General features: G+C 42.3%; 1 protein-coding gene across 6 annotated transcripts in view; it reads right to left on the reverse strand.

The window, feature by feature from the left end:
* Positions 1–17,833, reverse strand: part of LOC140468034 (dedicator of cytokinesis protein 7-like) — a 171,426-nt gene that overhangs the window by 11,808 nt on the left and 141,785 nt on the right. For 3 of the 6 annotated variants that reach the window (XM_072564199.1, XM_072564196.1, XM_072564200.1), the window contains 8 exons: positions 17,665–17,823; positions 16,593–16,693; positions 16,292–16,484; positions 14,955–15,098; positions 8,827–8,958; positions 5,641–5,655; positions 960–1,085; positions 112–201 (listed from right to left, as the gene is read on the reverse strand). In XM_072564199.1, the coding sequence (XP_072420300.1) occupies positions 112–201; positions 960–1,085; positions 5,641–5,655; positions 8,827–8,958; positions 14,955–15,098; positions 16,292–16,484; positions 16,593–16,693; positions 17,665–17,823 (960 nt within the window). Of the gene's footprint in view, positions 1–111; positions 202–959; positions 1,095–5,640; positions 5,656–8,826; positions 8,959–14,954; positions 15,099–16,291; positions 16,485–16,592; positions 16,694–17,664; positions 17,824–17,833 lie in introns of all 6 variants that reach the window. The other 3 variants (XM_072564197.1, XM_072564201.1, XM_072564198.1) reach the window with 2 other exon arrangements.

Raw genomic sequence — 17,833 nt, forward strand, 5'->3', positions numbered from 1 at the left:
TGCAAAGGTTCTCACACTGCAGGATTGAAAGGAATGCATAGGTTGCGAATCAGCCAGGCAGGCTGTGATGGCGAATAATTTTCACCACCATAGTGCTGAGATTGCTGTTACCTTATTAGGATCCAGTTTAGTTTTGTCAACCGGATTGGAATCTTTAATAATCTCAGTAGCCTCTTCACCAAATTGATCACGGTAAAATTCCTGTCACAATGCAGAACGCAATGATTTAATGACAGCATGTACAGAAACCCCCTTAAATCTCAGGACTCATAGCTACACATTATTAAGCCACCCAGTGTTATTGTTATCAGTTCAGACTATGGTTCTATACAACAATTATGCTGTTTCATCTTCTCAGTGAGCATTTATCCTGGACCTCCCACCATGAATGCTAGATCACAGCACTATTAGGTCATGCCCAGTACACAAACAATGTTCACTGAAAGTGCTACTTTAATGGTTAAATCCCACAGTCTCATATCCGTCAGAATTAGGAGTCAGCCACATTTCTAATGGGTAACACTCTTGCAGAGTCAGGTCATGAGTTCAAGTCTCACACTAGAGGGTAAACAAATCTCAGCTGACACTACAGATCCATGCCGAGCAATGCTACTCTACAGATTCGTTATTTCTGGGTACAAAGTTAAACTGAGGAGTGTGTCCTCTAAGGTGAATGTAAAATATCCCACAAGACTATTAAGAAGAAGAGTAGGGAAGTCATCCCTGGTTCCTTACCAATATTTATTCCTCAAGTAAAATCACGGAACAGAATATGTTGTCCTTATCACATTCCTGCTTCCTGTGTACAAATTGGCGACTGTGGAATCCCCATTACAACAAAGACTGACTATGCTATGTAAGCACTTCACTGGCTGTTCAACACTTTGGAATGATTTAAGTTGGTGAAAACCTCCGTAAAGCTCTTTGTCTTGAAGCTGACTTTTTTCAAACTTACTTACCTCAAGCCGATATGAAATCTCTGCGAGCTTGGTGATCGAGGGCTCCTTGTAAACAAACTCTTGTTCATCCAAATCTCCAAACTTACAACCATAGAAACCAACTCGAAAGTAAGTCCCAAACATCCTCTTCGAGTCCTGTGTAAAGTGAAGACAGGAGTGTGTAAACAATCAAAACAAAGCAAAGCAGTGACTTGTTCAACCCTCTACTGACACTCCACTGCTTAAATCTCATTCTTTGGCCAGTATTGCTTATATAAAGGTAAGCCGGTAAAGGCTAAAGACTGTAGCTCATTGTTAAAGGTTTTCTTTGGCTGGTCAGCAAACATGGCTTGAAGACCAGTGCTGCTTTTTCTACACTTGTTAATGTGCCCTTACTTCAGATTAATTTCTTGTCCTACTAACACTTTTAAGCATTTTAATCACAATTAAGGCCCCCCGAGAAGGGCAGTACTACTTTAGTATTCTCTTTTGCAAGCTCCCCATTTAGCCCCTCCAAATTATGCTGAATTATTTTTAAGGTGTAGCCAGACTGACATTAACTAAACACATTTCAATCACTCTGTAGGTCTCAACTGGATTACTCATTTCTCTCTCCATTCGCTTTCCAGAAAATAATTTCCGACATAGTCATAGAGATGTACAACATGGAAACAGACCCTTCAGTCCAACCCGTCCATGCCGACCAGATATCCCAACCCAATCTAGTCCCACCTGCCAGCACCCGGCCCATATCCCTCCAAACCCTTCCTATTCATATACCCATCCAATAAATGGTTACAACTGCCAAAGTGGTCAAAGCTGAGCCAGCACCTCAGGCTATTAATCAAGAACATCAACACACAACCTGATGATGCCAAAGCAGGTACAGAAAATGCATGAAATGGTTTTAAATTCATTAGCCTGCTGAGGATGAAGGTAAATCCAGTAAGTGAACAGAAAGTACAAGTGAGAGGCCAGAATGAAAATGATTTATATCGAGACACCAGGAAGGTCTGGGCAGCCTGTTAGCAGCTGAAAAGCCCAGCAAGATTGAGTAGTGGGAGCCTGGATGATTTTAACTGCCAGGCCTCAATTAAATAAGCTTGGGCAGTCTCCCACCTTACAGCAAGACAGACGACAGATTGCCTGGCTCATGGGTAGGAATGCCTTGCAGCGTCAGGAAACCATGGCTAAGAAATCTTGGGGACAGTCCCCAGCAGTCAGTTATGATGGGTGGGGAAGACACTGAGTCATGACACAAAGAGACAGCAGACCATGGCCATGGGGGATTCAAACTAAAGGTTGGAAACTCGGTTGATTGTAATGACACAGGGATTGGGACATTCTGTATTTCTGCAGTACTCCCCAAATATTTGGTCAGATTTTGTTCTTGTCAAGGTGAAGTGTTCTATGGTGGGGAATGATACTTAATACAGAGTGTAAGATAGACAAAATGTGAAACACTATGTAAGAGAGTGTTCTTTTACATTCCCTGAAGATTGAGACTTGACCTCATCAACACATTGCTGACATCTTTGACTTCACCCATGCTTTTTTCCCCCCAGATCTTATACTTCAACAGACACAAATTAACAGGCTTGGAAACCTCAGTGACACCCACTCAGGTCCAGACACTGCAGCAGACTTATTTGACCGCACAGTGCCAACTCGCTGTCGAGAGAAGAGCCACTTAATATATCAGCCTAACTGCCAGGTTTGAAAGGCTAACATTTAATACATTGCAGTGTTCACCCTTCCCAAATTTGTACAGACTTCCATTCAGTTAGTAGACCCTTAGAGAGAATTTTGAAAGTTGGAGTAATGCCCAAGAACTAGGAATTGATGGAAGAAATGACTGATTGAACGCCAGAAATATTTGAGATAATTATTCGTTCATTTTAAGTGATCTTCAGTACAAACGATATAATCACTCTAAGTTTGTAGAAAAAAATTAGAGCAACTTACCACAGGGTGAAGTGAGGGGACAGTATGACCAGCAGCAAGTGGAACAAAGGAGAGAGCACACAGAAAGAATCATCAATTGATAGACTTTGCACCAATCACCAATTATATGTACAGGTGTCCACCCTTGACACCAAGGTGCAAGCGCTGCTGCCAAAATGGACAGTGTGCAACCAAAATCACTTCATACCTCATGAAATTTCATTTTCCTCCTTCCATTCCAAAAAGATAATGTAATTTATAAGCTGCAGGATGATCCCTACCGATCAGTAAATGGTCATTGTTCTATACAATTTGAGGTGAGTGAGAGGGCACACCTCATGCTTCAGAGAGATTTCATTAAGTTTGGATTGTGTGTCCTGACTGGCAGCAGCAGTTCACCTCAGGGTTTGTCACAGGGAAAGGACAACCCACCTCCCTCCACCCCGATAACAGGAAGAAGGCACAATTTTGGCTGAAGAGTTGTCACATATTAGTCATAGCTCTCGTTCAGATCTCAATAACCAGGCCACGTATCGTCATAAAGCAACTACATTTCTCTCATAGGGTCTGAATAAATTCAGTACAAGATAAACATGGGCTACAGCACCACAATCAGAAGGAACCAGTCCCATTGTTCAGTTGAGCTCAACACTGCAGTAAGTTTCTCAATTTAAAACTCCACCCTGGTCACTTCTGAAGCCTTTATATGATGTTCCAATGTACTAAGGAGTAACTTACCAGAGGCAAGGGCTTATTGATGACAAAATAGTTCACATCCTTCAATACACAGCAATGAAATTATGGTACCCACAACTAATGCATTTGAAACATGTCTATTTTCTTAAATGATGAACACAAAAAAACCACTCAAAATTAACAGAAAAAACATTCAGGAGCACATCCCTGACTACATGGCACACAGGAGCTACGTTCTAATAAGAAATCACTTTCCAGTCGCCTTTACAAAGTACAGAGGAAAGTGACTTCATTAAAGCACCCGGCATCCTGCCTAATGCTTTAAAATCTTCACCTCCGCACTGACATAAAACCTGCTGGCTTTCCTCAATAAACCACTGCTTCCTGCAGGCAGTATGCATTTTGCATCTTAACACAAGATGCAGTGTTTTATGACCCAAGGGCTAATGGCTTATCTGCCCAGAATCCAACACAGCCACAATCAAGCAGCAACATTTTCCAACACATCTAGCGCTTGGTTTGGATCTACCAGAATGTTACTTTGTGTTTTAAAATCAATCAAGATTTTAATTTTCACCCACTCCACCCCAACCATGCTCACGTTCCTTTTTTGGTGAATTAGCCAAATTTAAATTTTGTCTGATGTTTTTATGCAGGTTTTTGAAAACACAGAAAAAGAGCAACCCACACATTGACTACCCTTTCCCACTCCTGTGGAGTTGGTGGGAGGAAGCCAGCAGATGTGTTACCAGGTATGCTGTGAACACAAGCAGAAACAGCTGTGTGAGCCACTAGATGTGTAAGATGGAAATTATTTGGTTATAACATGACTTGAAGGTCAGTGTTACAAATGACGTGATCACACTGGGAAACATCAGTCAGCAAAACAGGGTGACTATGGAATTGTCAGGCAATGTGATACTAACTTTAAGCACTCTTCAGGCAGCCCTCTGGATTTATCAGTTCACTGAAAACATTGGAAGAATGCCCTAGGAATCCTGAAGGGGAGCTCATTTCCCACCTGAAAACTTATAATTTGACAATTTAAAGACCTGGTGATCCTTCCACAGGTCTGGAATTCAACATCATTTTCAATTCTCAGCCCTCAGCATCCGAGCTTTCTTCCTTATTCTGAAAGCCTGACAGAGGAATGCCTCCAATACTGCTCCCGAGTTAGTGTTCAAAGAGACACCCTTTTTCATTCTCAAAATGTCAATAGTCTTAACTTTTACAGAGGCAGATGAAACTTATGCTTCAGGTGAAGTGCAAGTGCAAATATCTCAGGGCAAGAGTTCAGGGCTAGATATCTTGGGCAGTCTTCTAGCTTTTTCTTTGATGTTGACTCGTGTTTCTTCGTCATAAATTAGGAAACCCAGTATTGAGCAAAACCTATCCCCCAGAAGAATAAAATAGGTATACAGCCCAGAAGTTGACTGGTTAGAATCCCTCGTGCTGACTTTATTCATCTACATTGGAATTTCATTGGTGGGGGTGCCTAACTAGTACGGGTGTCCTTAGAATACAGAAAATTACCTAAGCGTTTGGTCCTTGCCGTCTAACCCACATGCATGTAGAAGAGTGAGAACTGCATCAGGCGGGGTTTTCCTACAGTTCTGAGTTGTCTGGTGACACTCATTGTCTAGACAACATCAAGGCTGAATCTCAAAGTATGTTGCAATAGGAACTCAACAGTGAGTCAGCATGAGGGCAGAAAATTAGAAACACACTTTAAAATAGCAAGTGGGACAAGCTAAGAACAGCCTGCCTGCTGACCTCAACGAGGAAATGCAGTAATGTGAAGGAAACAAAGACAGGAAGAAATCATTGGAAACAGTATAAAAATAAAACCAACAGAAATGAGTAAGTGTCATTCCTTCCCTCCCCACCCTAGCCAATCCGACGGCTGCCTGAAGCAACTTCCAAAGCCTGCACTCAGTTAGTTAGAACATGAGATATTTCCCAGTTGGAGAGTGCGTTGTCTCCTCACATGATACAGCCATAACATGCAAAAGCACCATCATCATACAAACAATCCAATCCACACGGAGTGCATGCAGCCTACCTCCCAGCCAGAACTCTGCACATGGACAGAGAGAGGGAAGGGGAGAAATAAAGCGAGAGAGACAAAATTCACTGATCAATGAATACTCAAACAGATCCAGGAGCTAATACATAATCATGAGGTCAAGAGTACACACATTATGATGCTGCATTTCAGAGCCACTTAGATCCGATGATCAAAAGGATGTTTTATCATGGTGTTCTAGTAATGACGACTCTAAAGTACAAAAATCAGGCAACACTGCAGCAAATGTCAAACATGGCTGTACAAACCAGCAGAGTGAGGGGTTTACATCACTCAGTGTCATGGTGGGGGGGAAGGGATTTATATCAATAGGATAGTGAAGGGCATATATCAAATAAAGTGACAGAAAGGAGTCGATATCATTCAGTGTCACAGTGAGAATTTTATATTAGTCGATGTCACAATGATGGATTTACATTACCCAATGTTATAGCCAGGGGCATACATTTGCTACTGGAACAAGACAGAACGGATAGTGTCAACGCAAAATGTACACAGTCAAGGTCACAATGAAGGATATGAACCAGCTCGTGCCACAGTAAAGGGTGGCACTGGCCGATTTATATCAAAGCCAAAGGAATACAGTAGCCACTGACAAAGAAAGGGGGAGGAGGGGAAAGAAGTTGCTCTGGATCACAATTTAGGAAATACATCAATCAACACCTTGGCAAAGAGCAATTGTATATTTGTCATTTTCAGCTTGATTTTTTTCATTCCACTGTAGGAATCCCACCAAACCACTGCCTCCAATGATCAAGTCAAGAGACAAAATTCTCATGTCTCACCACACAGCCTGCAGTTAGTGTCAGCACAAAGCTTTGCTTTTATACAGCTTGAAATTCCAAACCATTCTGGTGTTGTACCTTTACAGCTTTGGACACCCATGCCTTCAGGGTAGGAGGAAATGAGACGCTGGCACCAGGAAAGGAGTTCAAGGCTACCAGGAGTGGTGGGTGTGTGCGGAGAGTGCATAAAGTTCAGCAACAGGACAAATGGACTCAATAGTAATCATGAAAACAAGCAGCACTGGGAATGCTTGAAAAGGGTCATCAAAACTTCAAAGTTCCACATCTTTAGCAGTGGACTGGGACAAGAGGAACCCACGTTACTGGTAACAAAACTCTAAGAGCAGCAGACTGTCACGGTTTTCCGAGCAATGTGCCAAGCTTTGAGTTGGGTTGAACATTTTGGCTGGTGGGGTTAATTCTAGCACTCAGACTGCTAGGGAAAGAAGATGGACTTTAAATCTGAAGATGAAAATTAATCTCAAGAACCAAACTTACCATTCTGGATCATTTTCCCTACGAATTGCTTAGAATGTTTTGGGATCATCCTCAGCAGATTTCCAGTTAACGTGCATTTTGGCTTTTGTTAAAGATGTTCTGTGGTAACCCTCTACATTATTTGAAGAGTGGCTAGATATCAAATACTGAGCAATCTGGAATTATTATGACCTTCTGAGGATGACAGTCAATTATCTATATTCTGTACTTTTAACTAATCGTGGGAAGTAAGATTCATGATCAGTAGCAGACTGCATACCCATGCAGGACCATGTTTATCTTTCAAGAGGGCCACATATCAGGATTTGCCTGCACTGTTAAACTAATGTAAGTCAGGGTCACTCACCAGGTTTGACAGCTTGGACTGCAATCAGTCATAAAGTGATGGCACTCGGCCTTTTGAACCAATGTTTTAGCCACTTTACTCAACCAAGTGGCGTTTGGACACTGACAGCTACAGCTCTAATCATAGGATTTTGGAATTGACTTAGAATATTTTAAATACATTTCAAACTTCAGTGTGTTATTTCTTATTGGTGCCTCTGCTTGAATGGTGATTGGTCACACGCCTGACTAGTGTAGCAGCCAGTGGGTTTATCACTGATCTCCAAACAGTACACCATCGCCATCTCATGGCATGGACTAGGTACTGCAGGCATGCTGCCACTGCTTTCTAAACCTCCCTAATCATGCATGTCCCCCTCCAAATGGGAATAATACTTTTTGTGACAAGCATATGTACATGCCTGTAGGTTTGTTCTTGTGAAAGGTAGAAAGCTGCAGCAACCCTATCCATTGGGACTAGCAACGCTTTGGAGTTTGAGTTCATCCAAAACCCTGCAACCCATATCCTAATTTGCACAAAGTCCCATTCACCCAATATCTTTGAACTTGCTGTCCTAAATTACATCCTCATTCACCAACTTTAGAGTTATGCTCTTTTGTTCAAATGGCTCCATGTCCTGAATCTCTCATATCTCTGTATTATCCATTCTGAATTCTTTGCAGCTTTCCAATTCTCCCCCTGTTTACCGATTTCCACATGGCTACTGGTAGCTGTGCTTTCAGCTGAGACATGATGGTCTGGAATTCCCTCCCATCTTCTAAGATGTTCCTTAAAACCCAGCTCTTCTACCAAGCTTTTCCTCAGCTGCCTGAGTGTCTATGTACCCAGGGGTCAAATTTGCTCTGATAATGCTTGAGGGGCTAGGGGACATTTTCATGCACATCGCCTGATAAAGTTAGATACATTTGACAAGGTAATGAAGGCAGAGTTATGACATACTTCCCAGAGTGCTGCAGTGAAAGAAATAGCAAACTAGACTGCAGCCAACTCCACAGCACCATTGACAAATTGACAGAGTAGACCATCCTCCCTTGATTTACAAAGTGTGGAGGGTGGAGTACCTAATAGATTAGATTAGATTAGATTACTTACAGTGTGGAAACAGGCCCTTCGGGCCAACAAGTCCACACCTACCCTCCGAAGAGCAACCCACCCAGACCCATTCCCCTACACCTAATACTAGGGCAATTTAGCATGGCCAATTCACCTAACCTGCACATCTTTAGACTGTGGGAGGAAACTGGAACACCATGCAGACCCGGGGAGAATGTGCAAACTCCATACAGACAGTTGCCCGAGGCGGGATTTGAACCCGGGTCTCTGGTGCTGTGAGGCAGCAGTGCTAACCACTGTGCCACCGTGCCACCCATAATGAGGAAGGGTTTTAGCTGGAGTGACAGACAAGGACACCCACTGCCACAGAATACTGTTCAGGTTTCCAAAAGGCTTATTTATAATTATGTATTTCCAATGTTGCATTTACTGAACAAAACACTAAGCAAAACAAACAGCTATTGAGTTAACACAGAATACCTGATTTGGGATTTTGTTAAAAGCATCCTGTAGTTTTCCATGGATTGTTGCCAGTTTCTTACTGTCCCGATTGGCCTCATGAATTGGGATCAGGATCTTGTACACTTCATTTACAGCTTCATACATGCCAGCCTGGTGAGGAAAACAAACCACACTATCAACATTAGAATTGAAGAGCAGGATGGAAAGGATCTACCTTCAGACACCTCCACCAGCCCAAAACTAATAGGCAGGATAGGTCGCACCACGGTGGTTCATTCACAGTGCATTCAGCAACCTCCAGATAACTGTTTCTTAATGAGGAAAGAAATCAATGCAGGAGATTTGCTTTTCAGTTAGATGCACATTACACTATTACAACTTGTTTGCAAAGCACAAGCATATCATTATGCTACCATAAAGGAAACTAGCATTGTAACAGTGAGATTTTCCTAGCTTTTTTAAAAGATATTTTTACTGAGAAATTCTTTTCTTTATAGTATTATAAGATTACATAAATATAACATTTTACAATTATAACAATTACAACAAACTAACTACCATCTTACTCGACAAAACACATCAGAATTACACTCACTACCAATCTATAAATAAATAAATAATACCACCCCAAGACTTCGAACCTTCAGGAGCATTAATTATCACACGTGTATGTATTCGGGATTTGTCCTCCCAGGGCACAAGGCTCACTAAACCCAATCACCATGGCTAAATAAATCCCCCAATTAAAATAGCAGACAAATCTGCTTCCAGGGTAATTCAAAAAGGGGCTGCCAGGTCTTCTAAAACAAAGTTCCATTTTATGGTGCACCATGTTTGTGAGGAAATCCAAAGGGATGTGATCTACAATTAACTTGTGCCATCCCAACCAGCCCAGAGGGTTCTCAGACACCCAGCTCATCAAAATGTTCTTCCTCGCACAGTACGTGAGAATGTTAAACAGCTTTCTTCCATGTGCGTCTAAGGAAGATAAATTTGGCAGACCCAAGAGCACAGACATTGGGTCTCCCTTAACTTCAGACCCCAGACCCCTCTCTATTACTCCTGCCACAAAACTTCAGTACCTACGAAGCTTGTGGCATGACGACAAATAATGAGTGAGGGTTCTACACTTATTTTGCACTTGGGGCACATTAGAGATGCTCCCTTTTTGAATTTCACAAGCCAATCTGGGGCTAAATGAACCCTGAGAAGAACCTTCAGCTACATCGCGTGTATTCTGTTACAGAACGAGATCATTCTCGCATTCGCCCAAATGTCCTCCCATGTCTCTGAGGGAATGTCCCCATCTAACCCTTGCTCCCAGACCTCACATAGTCACTCAAGGCACCACACCCCAATAGGTGATAAAAAGTACTATGCTTGTGGCATGAAGCACCCTCCTCTCTGTGCCAGATCTATACGGGTTGGTCAAAAGTGCAGTTATTTTTTGGATGAAGTCCCTAATCTGGAAGTAACGAGGAAGTTCCCTGCTGGGTAATCCATACTTGCGGCTCATTTGGTTGAAGAACATCACAATCTCCCCCTCAAACAGGTCTCCCCAAACAACAGACTCCCACAGTTGCCCACAGTTTGAATATAGGGTCCATCATCCCTGGCCGGAATCCCGACATACCAACTATAGGGGTAAGGAAGGTGGTTTTAGACAAACTGCCCTTTGCTCGGTCACATTGCTCTCTGTATTAATAATGATTGGATTCTGACAGTACTCCATAACTGTCCTCATCTTATCCATACACAACAGACTAGCAAGGGGGCACTTTGCCTGGGAGGCCTCAATATCCAACTATATTGATCTCAGGTCCTCACAAGCCCAGTCGCTCATGAAGGACAGAAGGGAGCTTAGTTAATATCGCTTAATAGCTGGAAAGTCTATTCTCCCCAACCTTGTGGGTAACTGCAATTTGGCAAGCTTAGCGAGGGGGTGCCTGTAGTGCTAAATAAAAGAACTAAACCAACCAATAAGTCTCCACAACATTTGCCTGGGAAATATCAGCATTCGCATGGGATAGAACTGACAAAGAAGGACCTTCATTTTGATAAGGGCTATTCGACCTAAGCATGAGATTGGAAGGGCCTCCCATCTTTGAAGGCCTTGTCTAATCTTGTCAAGCAAATGAGCAAAATTAGCCTTAAATAATTGATCAAAGGTGGAAGTAACTAAAATGCCTCAGTAAAGAAAACCCTCTGTGACCATTTAAAGGGGAATCGTAATTCCCCTTTATAAGCAGGTATTCCCTTCAGACCCCCCAGGGGCATAGCCTCAGATTTTGCAAAATTGATCTTATATCCCAAAAAAGAGCCAAATAAATTAATACATTGTATTTAAATGGGATACAGAAACTGCCGGGTTTGATGAGAGGAGGAGAAGATCATCTGCATATAACATAATCTTATGTCACCATGATCCCACTTCTGGGGCAGCTATGTTAGGGTCTCTACGGGTCACCTCTGCTAGCAGCTCAATCACCAATGTAAACATTAGCGGTGATAGGAGACAACCAATACTGACGTTACTGGATCTTACCGCAGCCAGAGGGTCACTATACACCTATACTCCACCTATTTGACAAAGACCTCACCTAGACCAAACCGTTCCAGAGTATTAAAAAAATGGCCATTCCACACAATCGAATGCCTTCTCTTCGTCTAAAGAGATCACCAAACCCTGAACCAAACGTCGCTGACACTCTTGGACTGTATTCAGTAATCTTTAATATTATTGGAGAACCTACAGCCCTGTATTAAATCAGTCTGGTCCCCTTAATAATATAGGGTCGTGTCTTGGATAAAATTTTAAAATCTGATTTTAACAGTGAAATGGGACTGTTCGAAGCACAGTACTCTGGAGTCTTCCCTTTCTTAGGGATGAGAGAGATGTTAGCATCTCTCAGGGATGGCGGAGGCAGCCATGACTGTACGAATAGTTGTACATGTCTAGCGTCAGTCCTGACAAGATACTTGCAAATTCTTTGTAGAATTCACTCAGGAGACCATCAACGCTGGGCGTCTTCCCACTTTGGAGCTGTCTTTCTGTCTCCTGTGTCTTTGCACTAAGGGGGCATTAATAAGAGATGCATGTTCTGAGGACAAGCCTGGAAGTTTCAGGTTCTTAAAAAAAATCCATCCTAGCCAGTCAATCCTCACAGCATCCCAACCAATATAGCTCAGTGCATAAACTCCGAAATGCTGCATTGATCCTTTTAGAGTCACACGTAAGAAACTCAGTGCCTTTCCTAATTGATGTGATGGTTGGAGGGCATTCTTTCTCCTGGCCACATATGCCAGGAATTTCCTGGCCTATCGCCATGCTCAAACAGCCTTTGTATCGGGAAAGAGAGTTCGCTCTTAGCTGTCTGAGTGAGCATGGTTCAATGCAACCCGGAGGGCTGTGACTCACCGCAATTTAGCCATTCACAGCCAATCAAAATAACTGCCACGGTCGCCTTCAACCCTGTCTTGAGCAGATGATGTTGCTCTCCCTTTGATCTCTTCTGGCTAGCTGAATAAGAGATAACTATCCCCCTAATATAGGCCTTAGCAGTCTCCCAGAGTATAGGCAGGTTACTAGCCATACCCAAATTGATAGCCAACAACACTTTGAACTCACTTGAGAAGTACTCAACAAGCTTATTGCCCTTGAGCATAAAAGGATCCACCTGCCAATGCTGGGAACCTGTTCCGTTGCCCTTAATCTCAACTTCCAAATACACTGCCGTATAATCAGAAATGGCTAGGTTTCCAATTGTACAGGAAAACACCAAAGGTGCTAACAAAAAAGGTCAATCCTGGTATGACACTTGTGTGGATTAGAGAAAAAGGTGAAATCCCTTCCCGTAGCGTGGAGACCATCTCCAAATATCCACCAACCCCAATTCCACGCATAAGTCAACCAATTGCTTGAATTGCAGAGAGACATTTGGGGATCTTTGGCCTTCTATCCACTGTGGGGTTCATGAGGTGATTAAAATCTCCCCTGCTGATAGTATGTCATGTTCCAAGGGCAACCAATTTAGAAAGTGCATCATTCAGGAATTTGAGGTGGTGTGTTGGAGGGGGGGGGGGCAATAAACATTTAGAATTCCATACTCTTCACCATGTATTAAAGCTTTAAGAATTAAGAACCACTTATTTTCATCTTTAACTTGATGTAATAACTTAAATGGGAGACTCTTCTGGACAAGTATGGCCACTTCCCTGTTCTTATTGTTAAAGGATGAAAAAAATTTCTATCAAATCCACTTTGATGTAACTTTAGATGCTCCTTCTCATTAAGATGGGCTTCTTGCATCAAGGCAATATCAAGCCTCTCCTTCCTGAGACTCGAAAGTACTTTCTTTCTCTTTACCAGCAAGTGGCTCCCCTTAATATCCCAGATGCACCATTTAAGGAAACGCTTACGCATTTCACTCAATAACAACTCTTGAACCCCAGAGAGGAAGAACCATACTCACAACATACCGAGTGTAAATAAATAAAGACTCAGTCTAAAAAAACACGCACACTAAAACTACATTAACAAAACTTTCATAAAACTACCTCTACTAAAAACCAACAAACTAAACCAATTATAGCATACAAAAAACACTTGATGGGAGACTCTTCCCCCGCTCACAGGGGGCACTTACACTACCCACATACATCTCCCGAACTCCTTTTAGTTTGAGCCGTGCCCCAAACTCAGGCGAAGGATAAATAAAAATAGGGTATTATGAACAAAAAGAAAATTTAAAGTGGGGACTTCACCCACCCCCAAGTCTACCTTGACCTCAATTATCACCTTAAAAAAAAACGATAACCAACAACACGTTCTGTAATACAACAATAGAAAGAAAGGAGAAGCACACAAGGTAGAGAGAAAAAATAAAGGGAAAGGAAAAGAGAACCATTATTGTCTATATTCTTTGGACCATCAAGTCTATTTCAAAGTGTCCAGAAAGCTCTTTGCTTTCTCTGAGGAGTCAAATACAAGCACAGATCCTTTGTGATTAAAGTGGAGCTCTGCCTGGTAACTGATGGAATATCGAATGTCCAGATTCCTCTGTCTCTTCTTCACCTCATGGAAGACTTCCTCTTGTGGATCATGGCCACAGAAAAGTCCTGAGAAAACATAATCTTTAATCTTTTATAAACTAGGGTCTGAGGAGCCTTTCCCAGCAATCTGGAGGCTTCCATTACTTTTTTTTGTCCTTGCAGGACTGGAATTGCACTAGGACTGGGCGGGGGCACTGGTCTGAATCGGGCCTGCGCACCACCACCTGGTGAACTCTTTCAAGCTGCACCAGGTCCACCTTGGCATTCCAGCCCAGAAATCGAGGCAGCCATTCTTCAATGAAACTGGCTGGCTGCACACCTTCCTCTTGCTCTGACAGCCCGATCACCCAGATGTTTTATCTTCGACCGTGATTTGAGATCATCGACCTGTTCTACCAAGGCCTGTACCTACTTCTCCAGGGCCTGGATATATCCCACTAAGGACTCAACCGCAGTCTCTGACATTGTGGTCCGCTGCTCGACCACTTCCACTCGCTTCCCGAGACTCTGCAGCACCTGCTCATGCTTCTGCAGCATGGTTGTGATCGGTTGCAGTGTGACGCGACTCTCTACAATCGATGCCTCGATCATCTCCCAGATTTTCGTGCTCTCCGCAGCCAGGCCTTATTGCATAGATGAGTCCATCGGGATTTTGGGGGAGCACCAGCTGCAGCCGTGGGCATGTCCGATGCTGCAGGGGAGTGTCCTACCTGTTCTGATTTATTCTGTCCTTGACCTCTAATCATCTTCCCTCAATAAAAAAAGATATGAAGCACTTCTCCCAATATTAAACTGTCGATTTCCTTCAAAATAGATTAGTTGGGGAGGGTAAAAGCACCACTTCACCCGAGTTATGGCGCAGAGCTCAGCAAGGCAGACCTGCTAGATTGCCACCATCTTGGATCCTCTCAGGATTTCATAGTTTTAACAGTACTATCTGGATTGGAAGTGGGTGGTGTACAGATGTGAAATAAATGTTAAATAAATGTCCAGGACAAGGATTCCCAAATACATAATCAGAGCAAGCAGAGAGGAACGCGAGACTGAAATTAGAACAAAACAAGAGGGAAGACACAATTAAATATATTGTATACCATTGTAAAGGAGGCCGCTGCTTGTTCAAGCAATCCCACCAGACCAGCTTCAGTGAAATACTTCCCAGCACAAATACCTTCTTCATCAGGAGAAAGAACATCATCCGATACAGCTGATTCCTCAAGAACATTTGATGATATGTTCTTTGGGGGAGAAAATGTACAGAATTATAAATATAAGTTAAAACTGATTCTTAATCCAAACTTTAATTATATAACAGCTTATATTTATACAGTGAGTTTAATATAATGAGATCTTCCAAGGCGCTGTGAAGGAGCATTATAAAATAATGTATAACACTGAGCCATTTAAGGAAATACCTGGTCAAAGATGTTGGTTTTAAGAGATACCTTGAAGGAGAAAAGTGTGTAAAGAAGCAGACAGAAGATCCTCCAGAACATGGGGACTCGGCAACTCGAGGTATGGCAATTAGTGATGGATCAATTAAAATCAGAGATACTCAAGGAGGTCAGTATTAGATGACCTCAGAAGGTTGTGGAGCTAGGGAAAATTACAGAGATAAGGAGAGGCAAGGCTGTGAAGGGAAAGCTGGGAAACCAACAATGAGAATGCTTAAATCAAGTTGTTGTTTGTGTGGGAGCCAATATGGGCCAGTGACCACAAAGCTGATAGAGGAATGAGTCACACTGCAAGTTAAGGGTCCAAAGTAATATAGTAATCATAGAGATGTACAACACAGAAATAGATCCTTACATACTTTTACACTTTGTTTTGGGCAACACATACATTAGTACTTTGCTCAAAGCCCCCAACAGTTTCTTATCATTACCAAGCTTTTGTCAGCTAGAATGGCAGATGAGGTATTTTCAGTCATAGAATGCAAGCAGCTTTCTCGAAAATGATATGAACACCATCCTTGTTTAATCTGCAATAAGTGGCGCTCAATGTTATGAGGCAGTCCTGAACACTCAGAAATACTTACACATCATGAAAATCTGAATACTACATCTCTATTTGCACCTGACTGAATGGGTAAACTCAATCTGGGGAGAGCTAATCTTCGCTGCCACTTTCCTTAGCCTCAGGTACCAGCTCCTTATAACACAGCAAACAAGAACAAAATATACAGATGCTATAAATCTGCTTGAGGTAGAAAATTCTGGAAAGATTCAACAGATCAGCCAGTACCTATGGAGAGAGAAAAACAAAGTAAATCTTTGAGATTAATGTTATTTCATCAGAACTGAAAGACAGATTCTGATATGCCATCAATCTGAAATGTTAACTTTCTCCCTTCACAGATGCTGCCTCACCTACTGAGCATTTCCAGCATTTGCTGGTTTAACTTTGTAAGATTGAGCCTTCACCCTCTTACCTGAAAGCTGACACAGCCCACCGGCAGGTACCGACAGTCTTCCAGCATGTTGAGGTATTCTGCCACCAGTGCTGCAGAGTGCACCAGGCACTGTGCCGCTTCAGCGTGGTTAGCTCGCTCGGAGTGCTTCCCTGCCATATTCTGTAACCACGTCAGGCGCAAATCAGGTGATGTCTGATAACCTTTGGCAATTCTATCAGATCAGGACACACAGGTCAGTCCAAAGCTGGTGGATATGAGCTGCATTTCAACACACTCAGTCTTGGAGTGAGCAGAAAGAAACAAAGAATTGGTAATGTACCTGTACATCAGATCCATTAACATTTCTGGATCCTCCTGATGTTCTTTCATCTTCACTGTGTCGGTGAGAATCATGTGCAGGTTAAACACTAAGTCTTGTACCTGAATAGAAAGGAAGTAGGACAGGAAATCACATCAAAGTAATTTTAAAAAAAACTTCCCATAATTTAATAATAAAATAAAGAATAACTATTGATCACTTTTAAAATTCATTCAATACATTAAATATTGCTGAATACCTTTGTCTTGTACTTACCAGTATAAACACAAGTATGCCAAATTTCAAATTATAACAAATTAAAATAGTTGAGAATATTTGGAATTCGTCATTGTTACGTTTGTCATAATGAAGATAAAACAAAAGCTTCAGCAGAGAATTTCTCTTTTCAACGTAGAATTTCATAGAATCCCTACGAGTGTTGAAACAGGCTATTTTGACCCAGCAAGTCCACACCGACCCTCCAAAGAGTATCCCACCCAGACCCATTCCCCTACCCTATTACTCTACATTTCCCGTGACTAATGTACCTACCTACACAATATTCAAGTTCCGTGATACCAAGCAACTCTCTGTATACTTTCAATTAAAATATGTCATGATGTACAGTTCACCTCAAATTTTGTTCCAGAGGTACATCTGACTGTGTTTTCTCATCTCCAGGCAATTGCCAGGAGATCAGACGGGCTTCCAGTGCTTTACTAAGGAAATCATTTTGATCAGCCCATTTCTATGACACATAGACCTCTTGCCATTCACTGATATTCAAAATGGAAGGAGGGATTAAGATGTGGCAATGTAGAAGGCATGTTGTGAGAAGATAATTTAAATGTTCTATTGCCATCATCAGTTCGCGACCTGTATACTCAGTGGATTTATGGATATGAGGATTGTTATTTGGCTACCAACTTCTGTTGGAAAGACTTTTTCCATTTCCCTTTGGTTAGGGTACTGGTTCTGGTGACCAGTCATGTGCCGGAAATGTTACCACTGCCTTTCTCTCGCCACAGAAGTAACCTGAACTGCTCAGCACTTACAGCATCTTTGGTTTATTAACAATTTAAAGATGGTCTACCTGCTCAGCAAAGGTGGTCTCCCGCAGCTCTAGGTCCTCCTCGGCATATGTCAGAATGGTCTTCAATGAGCGACGAAGGTATTCTTCATTGAAGTTTTGGGAAGTGCCCACCAGTGATGACAATGACATTGTGACTTGCATTTTCACTCGGGCAAAGTTCTGCAGAAAG

The sequence above is a fragment of the Chiloscyllium punctatum genome, chromosome 46 (genome assembly GCF_047496795.1).
Source record: "Chiloscyllium punctatum isolate Juve2018m chromosome 46, sChiPun1.3, whole genome shotgun sequence".
In the NCBI taxonomy this organism is placed as follows: domain Eukaryota; kingdom Metazoa; phylum Chordata; class Chondrichthyes; order Orectolobiformes; family Hemiscylliidae; genus Chiloscyllium; species Chiloscyllium punctatum.